The 10828-nt window shown below is 36.8% G+C and overlaps 3 protein-coding genes across 5 annotated transcripts; 2 read left to right on the top strand and 1 right to left on the bottom strand.

Annotated features, from left to right (window-relative positions):
* Window positions 1-1690: 1690 nt before the first annotated feature.
* Window positions 1691-3504, top strand: LOC111804433 (transcription factor IND-like). Of its 2 annotated transcripts, XM_087127309.1 has the most exons (3): window positions 1691-2050; window positions 2134-2596; window positions 3370-3504. In XM_087127309.1, the coding sequence occupies exons 1-3, from the start codon at window positions 1825-1827 to the stop codon at window positions 3377-3379; spliced, it is 699 nt and encodes a 232-aa protein (XP_086983435.1). In that variant the 5' UTR covers window positions 1691-1824; the 3' UTR covers window positions 3380-3504. The 2 variants fall into 2 exon arrangements, with proteins under 2 accessions (XP_086983435.1, XP_023545006.2); XM_023689238.2 differs by lacking the exon at window positions 3370-3504 and having other exon boundaries at window positions 1700-2050; window positions 2134-2702.
* Window positions 3505-3525: 21 nt separating this feature from the next.
* On the top strand, window positions 3526-7740 carry FAS2 (Transducin/WD40 repeat-like superfamily protein). 2 transcript variants are annotated; one of them, XM_023687338.2, is made up of 12 exons: window positions 3526-3666; window positions 3849-3960; window positions 4673-4699; window positions 4805-4877; window positions 5280-5383; window positions 5510-5724; window positions 5812-5908; window positions 6263-6335; window positions 6543-6631; window positions 6743-6881; window positions 6964-7064; window positions 7167-7740. In XM_023687338.2, the coding sequence occupies exons 1-12, from the start codon at window positions 3553-3555 to the stop codon at window positions 7487-7489; spliced, it is 1467 nt and encodes a 488-aa protein (XP_023543106.2). In that variant the 5' UTR covers window positions 3526-3552; the 3' UTR covers window positions 7490-7740. The 2 variants fall into 2 exon arrangements, with proteins under 2 accessions (XP_023543106.2, XP_023543105.2); XM_023687337.2 differs by having other exon boundaries at window positions 7164-7740.
* An 863-nt stretch (window positions 7741-8603) lies between these two features.
* Window positions 8604-9641, bottom strand: C/VIF2 (cell wall / vacuolar inhibitor of fructosidase 2). Its single transcript, XM_023688696.2, has one exon. It carries the CDS (start codon window positions 9287-9289, stop codon window positions 8744-8746), a length of 546 nt encoding a protein of 181 aa, XP_023544464.1. The 5' UTR covers window positions 9290-9641; the 3' UTR covers window positions 8604-8743.
* Between the last annotated feature and the right edge of the window lie 1187 nt (window positions 9642-10828).

The raw sequence follows: 10828 nt of genomic DNA, 5'->3' as shown, positions 1-10828 counted from the left end.
AGAGGGATTTCTCGAATGACGGTACCAACGAGCCCTCTCTCGTTGCTATTCCCGGATCACCCGTCCAAGTGAAATTCGATGAGATCAGATATCTCGAACGAAGTTCAATAATAGGAAAAGAAAACAGCTGACAAGAGATCTCTATTTATTACTACCTCCGTACTCATCGAAAAAAGAAAGGATGTGACAACCCGCAAAGGTCAAATCGTCGTACCCCAACTTATTGTACTAAGAAAAGTTATCATGTTTACGCGCGCGCACATATATATGTTATGTTTAAACAAGTGAATCAAACATAACATAACACAAACATTGATCAGTTGTATTTTATTAATAACTCAATATCATAACCAATATGAACATAGCTCAACAATAATAAATACGCGATCTTTTCTTTCCTTGAGTTATTTGGTTAAAATCTCCGTAACCCATATTTTTATCATTTAAGAGGCGAAACACGAACCCTAATCTATAAGAAAATGTTACGAAAATAGTCGAAGCATATGAAACTCGTAGAGTTTTGGAAGCTAATGAAGAATTCATGTCATTATAAAAAGTAAAATCCATACAGATTTAATTGTTAGTGAATATGAAAAATATAAAACCCTAGCTATGCCTAAAAATGGGGATTTTCTCATTCTATAAACCCTAAAATGATTGCATTAGGGCATGCGCAAACTTGTACGTGTAAAGAAAAATGAAGGTACCCATCAAACTTCCCTACGGACACACAAAAGAATGACGTAAGAAAACATGCCCCCCATGGAGGCTGATCAAATTCAACTACAATTTCTTGCCTTGATTTTTTTGGGACCATAAAAAATCTCGAAGTCTGTTGCCAACCCACGACATACATGTTCAAGGGCATTTTTGTAATTTAACTCTCGTACATCGAATAATGCAGGTGTAGCATCGAGTAGTTGCTCTTGCTATTCTCGAAAGAAAGCTTAAATCTTTATCATAACGAAGGTCAATTAGCTGATGAATCACTATTAGGATTTTGAGTCTAAGATTCCCTGTTCAAGGGCATTTTTGTAATTTAACTCCCATACATCAAACAATGCAGGTGTAGCATCACTAGTAGTTGTTCTTACTATTCTCGAAAGAAAACTTATAATCTTTATCCTAACGAAGGTTGATTAGTTGATTAATCACTATTAGGATTTTGAGTCTAAGATGCCATATTCAAGGGCATTTTTGTCATTTATCTCTCGTACATCGTACAATTCAGGTGTAGCATTGCTAGCTGCAATTCAGTAAATAGTCACTCTTACTATTCTCGAAAGAAAGCTTATAATCTTTATCATAACGAAGGGTCAATTAGCTAATGAATCACTATTAGGATTTTGAGTCCTGTTCAAGGGCATTTTTGTAATTTACCTCTCGTACATCGAACAGTACATGTGTGACATTGCTAGCTGCGATTCAGTAAGTAGTCAATCCTACTATTCTCGAAAGAAAGCTTATAATCATTATCATAACGAAGGTTCGTTCGATTAGGTTAATTAAGATGTCGAGCGTAAAAAAAGGAGATCGCATGTGGAGTAGCGGAAGATGAAAAGAATAAGGGTAACCCATTTGTAAGGGGTTTGATTGATTAGTAGGGGCAATTCCTTGGAGGGAAAGTGTTCCAAAAACAGGATGAAAATAATGTTAACCCTAGCTCACTCCTTTTTCCTCTTTGCCCATCCAAACTCTCTCTAAAAACCCTTATTCTTCATCATCAACCTTTTATAGAACCAATACAATAGTCTTCTAGTTTCTTACATAACTCCCTCCAAACCCCATACCCTACCTTTTCCTTCTCCCCCATCACCCTCCTCCATGGAGCCCCATCACCTCTCAAACCCTTCTCCCCATCTCCATCACTCCGCCATGGAAGACCATCATATCCTTCACCGTCATCACCACGTCCACGTCCACGACCCTGACCCTGATCCTGACCCTGACCCTGACCCTGATTCCATTTGGTCGTCGTTGTTGCCTTTTCATCTCCCCGACCCTCATCATCAATTCCCTAGCTCCTCAACCCACCTGTTGATCAGCTACGGTATGTTCACTACTCCTTCTTTGATATCATGTTAAATCATCGATGATAGTATGTTTAGTTTTTTTTTTTTGTATTGTTTATAGCTACTCCGAGTTCTAGGGTAGATGATGACGAAGAGCCGGAAGAAGAGCTTGGTGCCATGAAAGAGATGATGTATAAGATCGCTGCGATGCAACCGGTGGATATCGATCCTTCGACTATCCGAAAGCCCAAACGACGAAATGTACGGATTAGCGATGACCCGCAAAGCATTGCAGCTCGTCTTCGACGAGAGAGGATCAGTGAGAAGATCAGAATTCTTCAAAGGCTTGTGCCTGGTGGGACGAAGATGGACACAGCTTCAATGTTAGATGAAGCAATTCGCTATGTCAAGTTCTTAAAGAGGCAAATCCGGTTGCTGCAGTCAAGTGATCAGCCGCAACAGCCAAGAACTGACGGCGGAGCCGCCGCTGGAGGGTGGCCTCTTACATTCCATATGGCTGATGGTTCAGCCTCCTCGTCCACGTCCATGGAGACTACGCCTGCCATTATTACACCATCAGGATGGTGAGAGAATTAATATTTACTTAATTAATTACATGATTATGAGTAATTAGTGCTTAAATTAATATGTTTGTAATTGTACCTTCAAAAAAAATTAATTAAGCAAATGCCATCCATTTTTTTTTTCTTTTTTCTTTTTTATATTTAAAACATATTTTTAATAAAAAGTATTTCAATTATTTCATTTATATTAAAAACGTGGAGAGAAGTACCATGAAAAATACGTCGCACAGGGAAATTATATAAAAAGTGGACCTTTGATTTATAAACATACCTTATATGAAAGACCACGCGTGTCTGTAATGTCTGTAATTTCACGATTTTTTTTAAAAGAAAACATAAAATAATAATAAGAAGAGACTAATTATTATGGGGCATTTGTCAGTAATTAAGATGTATTGTATCAAATGTAAGTATATGGTCGTAACCAATCTTATCCATTATGACAATATGAGCCTACAAAGCTCTTGCGAAGATGCCTAATGAATTGGTGTCTACTATAGAACAGATGGACAAACAACTGTATATCTGGAACCTCTTTAAAGAGAGCGTGTGAGAATTGTTTAAACGGCCTCTTATTAAAATTTAGACAGTGGGTATAGGTCGATTTTGTTCTAGAAGGTTGTACTCAGCGTTTATTCACATTTCCGTCCCCGTGTTAATTCAAGAAGAAAATTTAATAATTTATTTTATTTATAAAAATTAAAAAAAAATGAAAATTAAAAAGCGTATAATTAATAGCTAATATATATGTTCACTTATGAGTTGGTGATTAGTTCGAAGTAAGGCAGTCCAAAAAGGCGCCAATTTGGGCGCGATCTTAACACATTTGGACACCTCATTCAAAAGGGCGCCAAATTCCAGGAGCAGCAAATTCCTCTTTCCTTCTCCACTTGAACCCTAGATTTTCTCCTGCGATTACTCACTTCCCTGTCCAAAATTGGGACTAGGAACAAGAAATGAAGGGTGGGACGCTTCAGATCAACTGGCACGACTCAAAGCCAGTGCTCACCCTAGATTTCCATCCACTTTCAGGTCTCCTCGCAACCGGCGGAGCCGATTTCGATATCAAGGTCTACATTCAATTTCCCTCTTCGCTTCTGATTCTTATTTTTTATGAAATTCGGCTAGCCACTTCAATTATTAATTTATTTTTTGCAATATTGGCTATTAAGGGATATGTTCTGAGTATTTAGATTTGACTGGTTGGTTGGATGTATGGCAATGGGCTAACTGATGCCTTTGATTCTATCAGATTTGGTTATTGAATTCAGGGGATGGACAAAAAAATGTCCCTGGTGCTACGTATCAAAATAGCCTTTCTTACCATGGTTCTGCTGTTAATAGCCTGCGTTTCTCACCTTCAGGTATGTAGAATGTATCTGCGTCCCTCAACATTATGTTTAGTGTTATGAAGCTAGTTCGTTTCGTGGAATATTTGTTAAATATTAGTACTTTGTTCGGTAGATTTCATTAACTGTATCGAGATCAAGCTTTAATTTTATCGAAATCTTATGGTTTGCAATTTTGATTACATCAGTGCTACAAAAAGTAATGTCCCTTCTGTAAATCATTAGCTTAATATGGTAGTTATTTTGAGTCTTTTAACGTATAACCATTTGGCTGAGTAAAGATTCCAGGACCTCAGTGTTTCAAAATGGTATTTCCCCTTTTGTAAACCGTCAACCTAATATGTATTGTACATCAAGTCTTTGAATACATTGAAACGATCATCTATACACCAACGATCATGATGCAGCTAGAACAATCCACTAAATTAAAATTTATTTGTAATACTGACATCTACCTTTCTCCATTCAAGGGAGAATGAGCACTTTGGGAAGGAAGGTTACTTCCTTACCTGCACATGGGGTGGGGTGGGTGGATTTAGTTTGGTATTTTACATTAAAAAAATTTGGGTCAATTTGGTGCTTTTACAAAAAGGCTCTTGAGCACTAGAGTTGGAGAAGTGTAAACTAATATATTTTGTGGTACATTTGAGCATCTCTTCTAATTTTTTATTTGCTTGTTTGCTTTCTTACTTCAGATTTAGAAGTTAATGTCCATTGTCTTTTGCAGGAGAACTGCTTGCCTCTGGTGCTGATGGTAGTACTTCCGCCTATTACAGATGGTGTTTTCAGTACATATTTGAGCCAGTTGCTAAATCCCAGTAGATTTTTTCTTATATATATTAGTTTTCATTTCTCACAGGAGGTGAACTGATCATATGGAAATTGCACCATTTGGAAAGTGGCCAAACTTGGAAGGTCCTGAAGACATTATCGTAAGGCCATTTATCGCCCTCCCTATTTTAACGTGTTAAGAAGCCATGAAGTTCAAAAAGTTGATATGAAAACACCCAGTATTGCATATTTAACTTCCATGACCTAGTGTCAATAAGCACTGATGTAAATGGTGAAAAATTAGTTCAAGTCACGGTGACCACCTACCTAGGAGTTAATATGCTATCGGTTTACTTGGCTGTGAAATATAGTAGGGTTAGGCAGTTGTTCTAGGAGAATAGTTAGATTTGGGCAGGCTAGTCCAAACGCTCATGAACTAAAAGGAAAAAAGAAAAAAAACCACACCCGATAGAGCAAATTTAAGTTGTAATTGTAGGAACATTTCCTAGTCATTGTTCTCTTGCAGAATTTCCACTAATATCAGTATTATCTATATTGGCTAGATTTCACCGCAAAGATGTGCTGGACCTACAGTGGTCTAGTGATGGTGCATATTTGATGTCTGGATCCGTAGATAATTCCTGCATCATATGGGATGTAAGCAAAGGTTGAACAAAAGACACTCGCAAGGGAAAAAGAGAAAAAGAAAAAGATAAATCCATTACTAGAATTAAGCTTATTTATTTGTTTTATTAACCATTTAGCTCTGGTTGTTCTTCTCCATGTTCTTCAGGATCCGTCCATCAGATTTTAGATGCCCATTTGCACTATGTTCAAGGTGTGGCATTGGACCCACTAGGAAAGTATGCTGCTTCTCTGAGTTCAGATAGAAGTTGCAGAATCTATGCCTATAAACCCCCAACCAAAGTAAAAAGCAGTGAGAAAATGAATTATGTTTGTCAGCATGTCGTTACTAAGGCAGAAAATATTTCAGTTGATGATTCTAAGGTAGAAGATGTCAAGAGTATTGTAGTTCAAGCATTTAGTATGTTGATGTTTCCTCTATTGATTGTCATTTATGCTCCAACACTGCAGTCTGTCAAAAACCACCTCTTTCATGATGAGACATTGCCATCTTTCTTCCGAAGGTTGGCCTGGTCACCTGATGGATCTTTTCTACTTGTGCCTGCAGGTAACGGTTGGGGTAGATGTCGATTGCTATTTACCACCTATCCACGGTGCTTAGGAAAATTTTCATTCTGACTTGATGAACCTTTCTTAATTGTTTGGGGCAGTTTTGGTGCATTTATCATACTATATTTCTTTATTAACTTGATTAATACTTATATTGCATGTAGTGGATCGCATCCATTCATACTAGAGATGCAGTTAGGTTTCCCATCAGGAATGTGCTTTTCGTGTGGTTTCCATTCTTCATCGTGGTTTTCATGTTACCTATTCCATTCAGCATTTCTCATGTGCATGCATATTTAAGTCTCCATTCATATTTTTTCTCTGATTGTTTGATTTGCTGCCCACTTTTCAGGTGTTTGTAAAATATCGCCGGCATCTGAACCAGTAAATACAGCGTATATATTTTCTAGAAAGGATCTCTCAAGGCAAGACTTAATTCTTTGTTATTACTAGTTTGATAGTAATGGTTATCATGATGAAGCAATAATGATAGTGATATCGAGCATCTTTATTGTCACTAGTAGTTCAACTTTTGCTGCACCCGTGCCCAATTACATTATAGTGAGTGATATCTTGGAAAGATTTAAAAACTAGAACGATCCTTTTTTAATTTATATCATCTTTCCGATCAGGCCTGCTATTCAACTCCCTGGTGCCAGCAAGCCGGTTGTAGCAGTTTGCTTTTGTCCAAAGCTTTTTAGTCTTAGAGGATTAAATTCAGGTGCTCAGATGATTTTTACCATGTTTTATGCATTACTTGATTAATTTTCAAGAGAAGTTTTATTGGTTTGGAAAATGACCGACTTCAATTTTTGTATTATGAATTCTGCAGCTGGGTTATTTAAGCTTCCACATCGGATCATCTTTGCAGTAGCAACCTTAAATTCTTTGTACATATATGACACTGAAAGTGTTGTGCCGCTAGTAATCATGGCTGGTCTTCACTATGCTGCCATAACAGATGTCGCGTGGTAAATTTTCTGCTCCTATCTCGTGACTACTCCCTTTGGCAGATTCTCATTTTCTCAATTCTGAGTTTATTGTTCTTAAAAGGTCGGCAGATGCTCATTATTTAGCACTATCTTCTCAAGATGGTTACTGCACTTTGGTGGAATTTGAAAACGATGAACTGGGGTCACCACTTGCTCTATCAGGTCACTATTTACTTCTCCCTTCCTTCCTGTTATGTTTTCTCGAAATAATAGTTTTCTTTGGTTAATTTGTTTCTCATAGTTTGCCTTCAATCGATGTAGAAGATAAAATAGGCACGACAACCAATCAGAATACGAGTTTAACAGGCGTGGTGACTGTAAACGACGATCAAAATAGGAAAACAGAAGTAGAAGAGAGACATGAAGAAAACAAAAGCGTTGAAAAACCAGAAAACATGGTGATCGAAAAACCAGAAAACATGGTGATTGAAAAACCTTCGAGTGGAAAAAATCTTGCAGAATCAGAGGGCAGAGGACATGAAATGGAAAAGAAGGAAAGTAAACAGGTATCTATAAGCTCTTCAAGCAACTCTGTTACCAGCAAGCCAGCCAAAAGGCGCATTACACCCATGGCTATTGATCCATGAGAGAGGTACGCTATGCTATCAACTGTATATTCTCTTCATCCCTACAGATTATGCTGAGTTATTACAAGCATTTTGTTGGCGGTGCTTGATCAAATGTGGATCACTGATGTAGCTGAAATGATATTTTTTTACAATGATTTGTGTATCATCTTTGATCTCATGTTCCCTGGTGATTAAGATTCTAATGATACTTGGCTCGGTAAGCTCTTCTTGGGAAGAGTTCTACGATATCGATATTCAGTTTTCGCTTCTTTGTTCTGTGCTTTTATCCCAACAAACTAACACGAAGAATAACATGTTTTTAATTTCATGCTTCTAAGGGGGTCACCAGCCAAAAATCGTTCCACAGGTATTTGTATTTTTAGACTTTCTATTGGAAGGAGTCTTAATGATAAACTTCCCGTATATACTTTATGATATAGATTCACCTCGAGATTGAGATAGATCAAGTTTCCATCTATCTAGGTTTGGAATATAACACGTCTCATCTTGAGTTTCCATCTATCTAGGTAGAAATATAACACGATGAAATTAAGATCGAGACAATGTAATTTACTGTCTCGATCTTATATCATTAAAACTAATATAATTTGTCAAAGTGAGCATAAGTTATGTACCTTTTCTGAGTCGGAGTTGTCGGAGTAAATAGGGTTTAATCCAAAAAGGTTTGTCCAATTTTTATTTTCTTGAAAGAGACATTCATACATGGAGGAAACTATTGGATTTGGAAGCCAATTAAATATCAAATATGGACCCTAAAAATAATGGAAGGATCATTTTCATCTAATCTTTACTTTATCTAATAATTGAAGTTTTAAATCTAATTACAAGATTTGCTTCCAATATTATATTAATGGAATCTCAAATTAATATTTAACGTATATTTTTATAAACGAATATTTTTTTAATACGGTAATAAAGAGTATTAAATTTGTTAATTTAACATTTTTTTTAGTTGGAATAGAAATTTGAACCTATGACCTCATCGATAGTAGTGTAAGATCGAACAATTCATATTTGAAATGCAATGACCTATGGACCTATAAACTTAAAATATATTTTCGATCAACACGTGTGAAACACAAACTCGAATTTTTTGAGCTAAAAAAACACATGAATCCAGAAGAAGTAGGAGTCATTAAATTCCTTTAAGAACATAATATGAAAAAAAAAAGATCAAATTTATTACACAAAATAAAAAGCAAAAGTAAAAACAAAATTATGATTTAGATGAAGAGTGAGAGACAACAATGATTACCAGCCAAGAAGATCCAGAATCCCCAACACCACTCTGCAAATACGCTTCAGCCCTTCTTCCCGCCGACGAAGCGTCGCCGGATAAGCCACCGTCGGGAACACTTTGAAGCCATTCCGGCAAACATTGGCATAATCCGCCGCCGCAGCCACATGCATATACGCATAATCATAAGTCTCTTCGGCCAAGTCTTTGAGAGAAGCCCGAAGCGCTTCAGCTGCAAATGCGTACTTTTCGGAGCATTGTCGGATGAGTTTTGTTCTGTTGCTGTTGTTCTTGTTGTTGTTGGCCGAGGTGGGGAGCTGAGATGAGAGGTAGGCGGAAGTGGCGGTGGCGTTGGCAGCGCCGATGGAGGCCATGATGGCGGCGAGTCCCTTGGTGTCGGCGGTGAGGCTGGTGGGGTCTGATTTCAGGGAGGACATGCAGAGGGCGTAGTAAAGAGTGCTTCTGCACGTCTTTTGGATTAGGGTTTGGTCGGCGGCTACAAACGTTGTTGGGGTTACGAGGTAGAGGAACAACAACATCACCAAATTCTTCATACCCATTTCAGATTTCCCTTCAAAATCTCTTCTTTTTTCCCCTTTTTTCCTCAATGGAAGAGAGACAGAGAGAGCTATGAAGCAGAGGATCTCTCTGTTTAATGGTTCTAAGATATAAACAATTTCTTGTCCGTTATATGTCTCTTAGTGATGGACTTAGACTATTACCCGTAGTATCAGAGTTAGACGGTGGTGTATCAACGCGGACGTTGGACCTCTTAAGCAGGTGAATTGTGAGATTCCACGTCGATTGAAGAGGCGTAAAAACTTCTCCCTAACACACACGTTTTAAAATCGTGAAACGAATGAAGATACACGATCGAAAGAGGATAATGAATAAGGCACTCACTCAAAGCAACGTTTTTTTTTTCTTTTTTTTCTTTTAAGTGATGGAGAGGGATGTAGAGAGGACAATGAAAAGATAGCACTTTGTGGGGGCAAAAGCAATGTTTTCTTTTACGCGTTTTGATTCGAAATACCCGATACAATCACTACAATATGGCTACTAAAACTTATATAGTTGGATGTACGAAAGAAAACCGGTAAAAATACCTCGAATATCGAAATTATTAATTAGAACTCTAGACAAACCCTTTTTTTTTTTTTTTTTTTCTTTTCGTTGTTGTTGTAAATAATTAGAGAGAGAAGCATTAGTAATGTGAAGAATTATAGAACAGTTTACAAAAAGCAAGAAGAAAAAGATAAAAGAAAAAAATGATTCCATTTTAATTAATAATAACACTGTTTGACTCTCCAGAAAATATAATAAATATATACACACACACATAGTCACGGGCCAAAGCCGACGGCATAAACCACCGCCACTCAACAAACACAAAATGCCATTTTTTTCAAGGTTTTTTGCTATCATTGTTTCCTCTTTTTTTTTTTTTTGTCTGTTTTCACTCATTTCTCCTATTTTACCTATTCATACTAAAAGGTTGATTTTGAGATCTCACGTTCATTCTTTATAAGGGTATGGAAACTCCTTTCTAATAGACTCGTTTTAAAATTGTAAGGTTGACAATACTACGTAACGGGCCAAAACGGACAATATCTACTAGCAGTGAGCTTAAGCTGTTACACATCCAAACTTAGTGATAGTAATTGATATCTTTTTCATTGAGCTACACTTTGATAGAAAAAACGCACTAAAAAAGAAAGAGGTGAAATTAGGATCCCATATCCAATGGGAAGAACAGTAGTGGCCCATGTTTTTACAATAAGATTACACGGTTTATTAGATCTCGAGCTTAGAGGAGATTAAATAAACAAAATAAAAAAATAAAAAAATAAAAGTATAGGTAGGTAGTTCATAATAAAATGTAAGAATCTTAATTTAAAAGGGAAATAATGTAATGAAAAGCATTTTGATTATAATGTGTTGGGTTCCTGCTGTCATACACAAAATATCCAAAAAGTTTAACTCCTTTTCACACATTATATTCAACCATTCAATACTTTAATTCACCCACCCTTCATTTATTAGTTATTGAGATTGATTATGCTTATAAAACGGTAGCTATATATAAGAGGATCGTGTTT

The sequence above is a fragment of the Cucurbita pepo genome, chromosome 10 (assembly GCF_057944985.1).
Source record: "Cucurbita pepo subsp. pepo isolate OVF chromosome 10, ASM5794498v1, whole genome shotgun sequence".
Taxonomy (NCBI): Eukaryota; Viridiplantae; Streptophyta; class Magnoliopsida; order Cucurbitales; family Cucurbitaceae; genus Cucurbita; species Cucurbita pepo.
Note: the sequence above shows the minus strand (reverse complement) of the source record. Positions and strands in the feature narration are given on the sequence as shown.

Excerpts from the sequence above, each read along its gene's own strand:
- LOC111804433 (XM_087127309.1), top strand. The coding sequence starts at position 1,825 with ATGGAGCCCCATCACCTCTCAAACCCTTCTCCCCATCTCCATCACTCC. Across the intron at positions 2,051-2,133 it reads CCACCTGTTGATCAGCTACG|CTACTCCGAGTTCTAGGGTA; the intron begins GTATGTTCACTA and ends TATTGTTTATAG.
- FAS2 (XM_023687337.2), top strand. The coding sequence starts at position 3,553 with ATGAAGGGTGGGACGCTTCAGATCAACTGGCACGACTCAAAGCCAGTG. Across the intron at positions 5,909-6,262 it reads TTTTCTACTTGTGCCTGCAG|GTGTTTGTAAAATATCGCCG; the intron begins GTAACGGTTGGG and ends CCCACTTTTCAG. Across the intron at positions 6,882-6,963 it reads GCCATAACAGATGTCGCGTG|GTCGGCAGATGCTCATTATT; the intron begins GTAAATTTTCTG and ends TGTTCTTAAAAG.
- C/VIF2 (XM_023688696.2), bottom strand. The coding sequence starts at position 9,289 with ATGGGTATGAAGAATTTGGTGATGTTGTTGTTCCTCTACCTCGTAACC.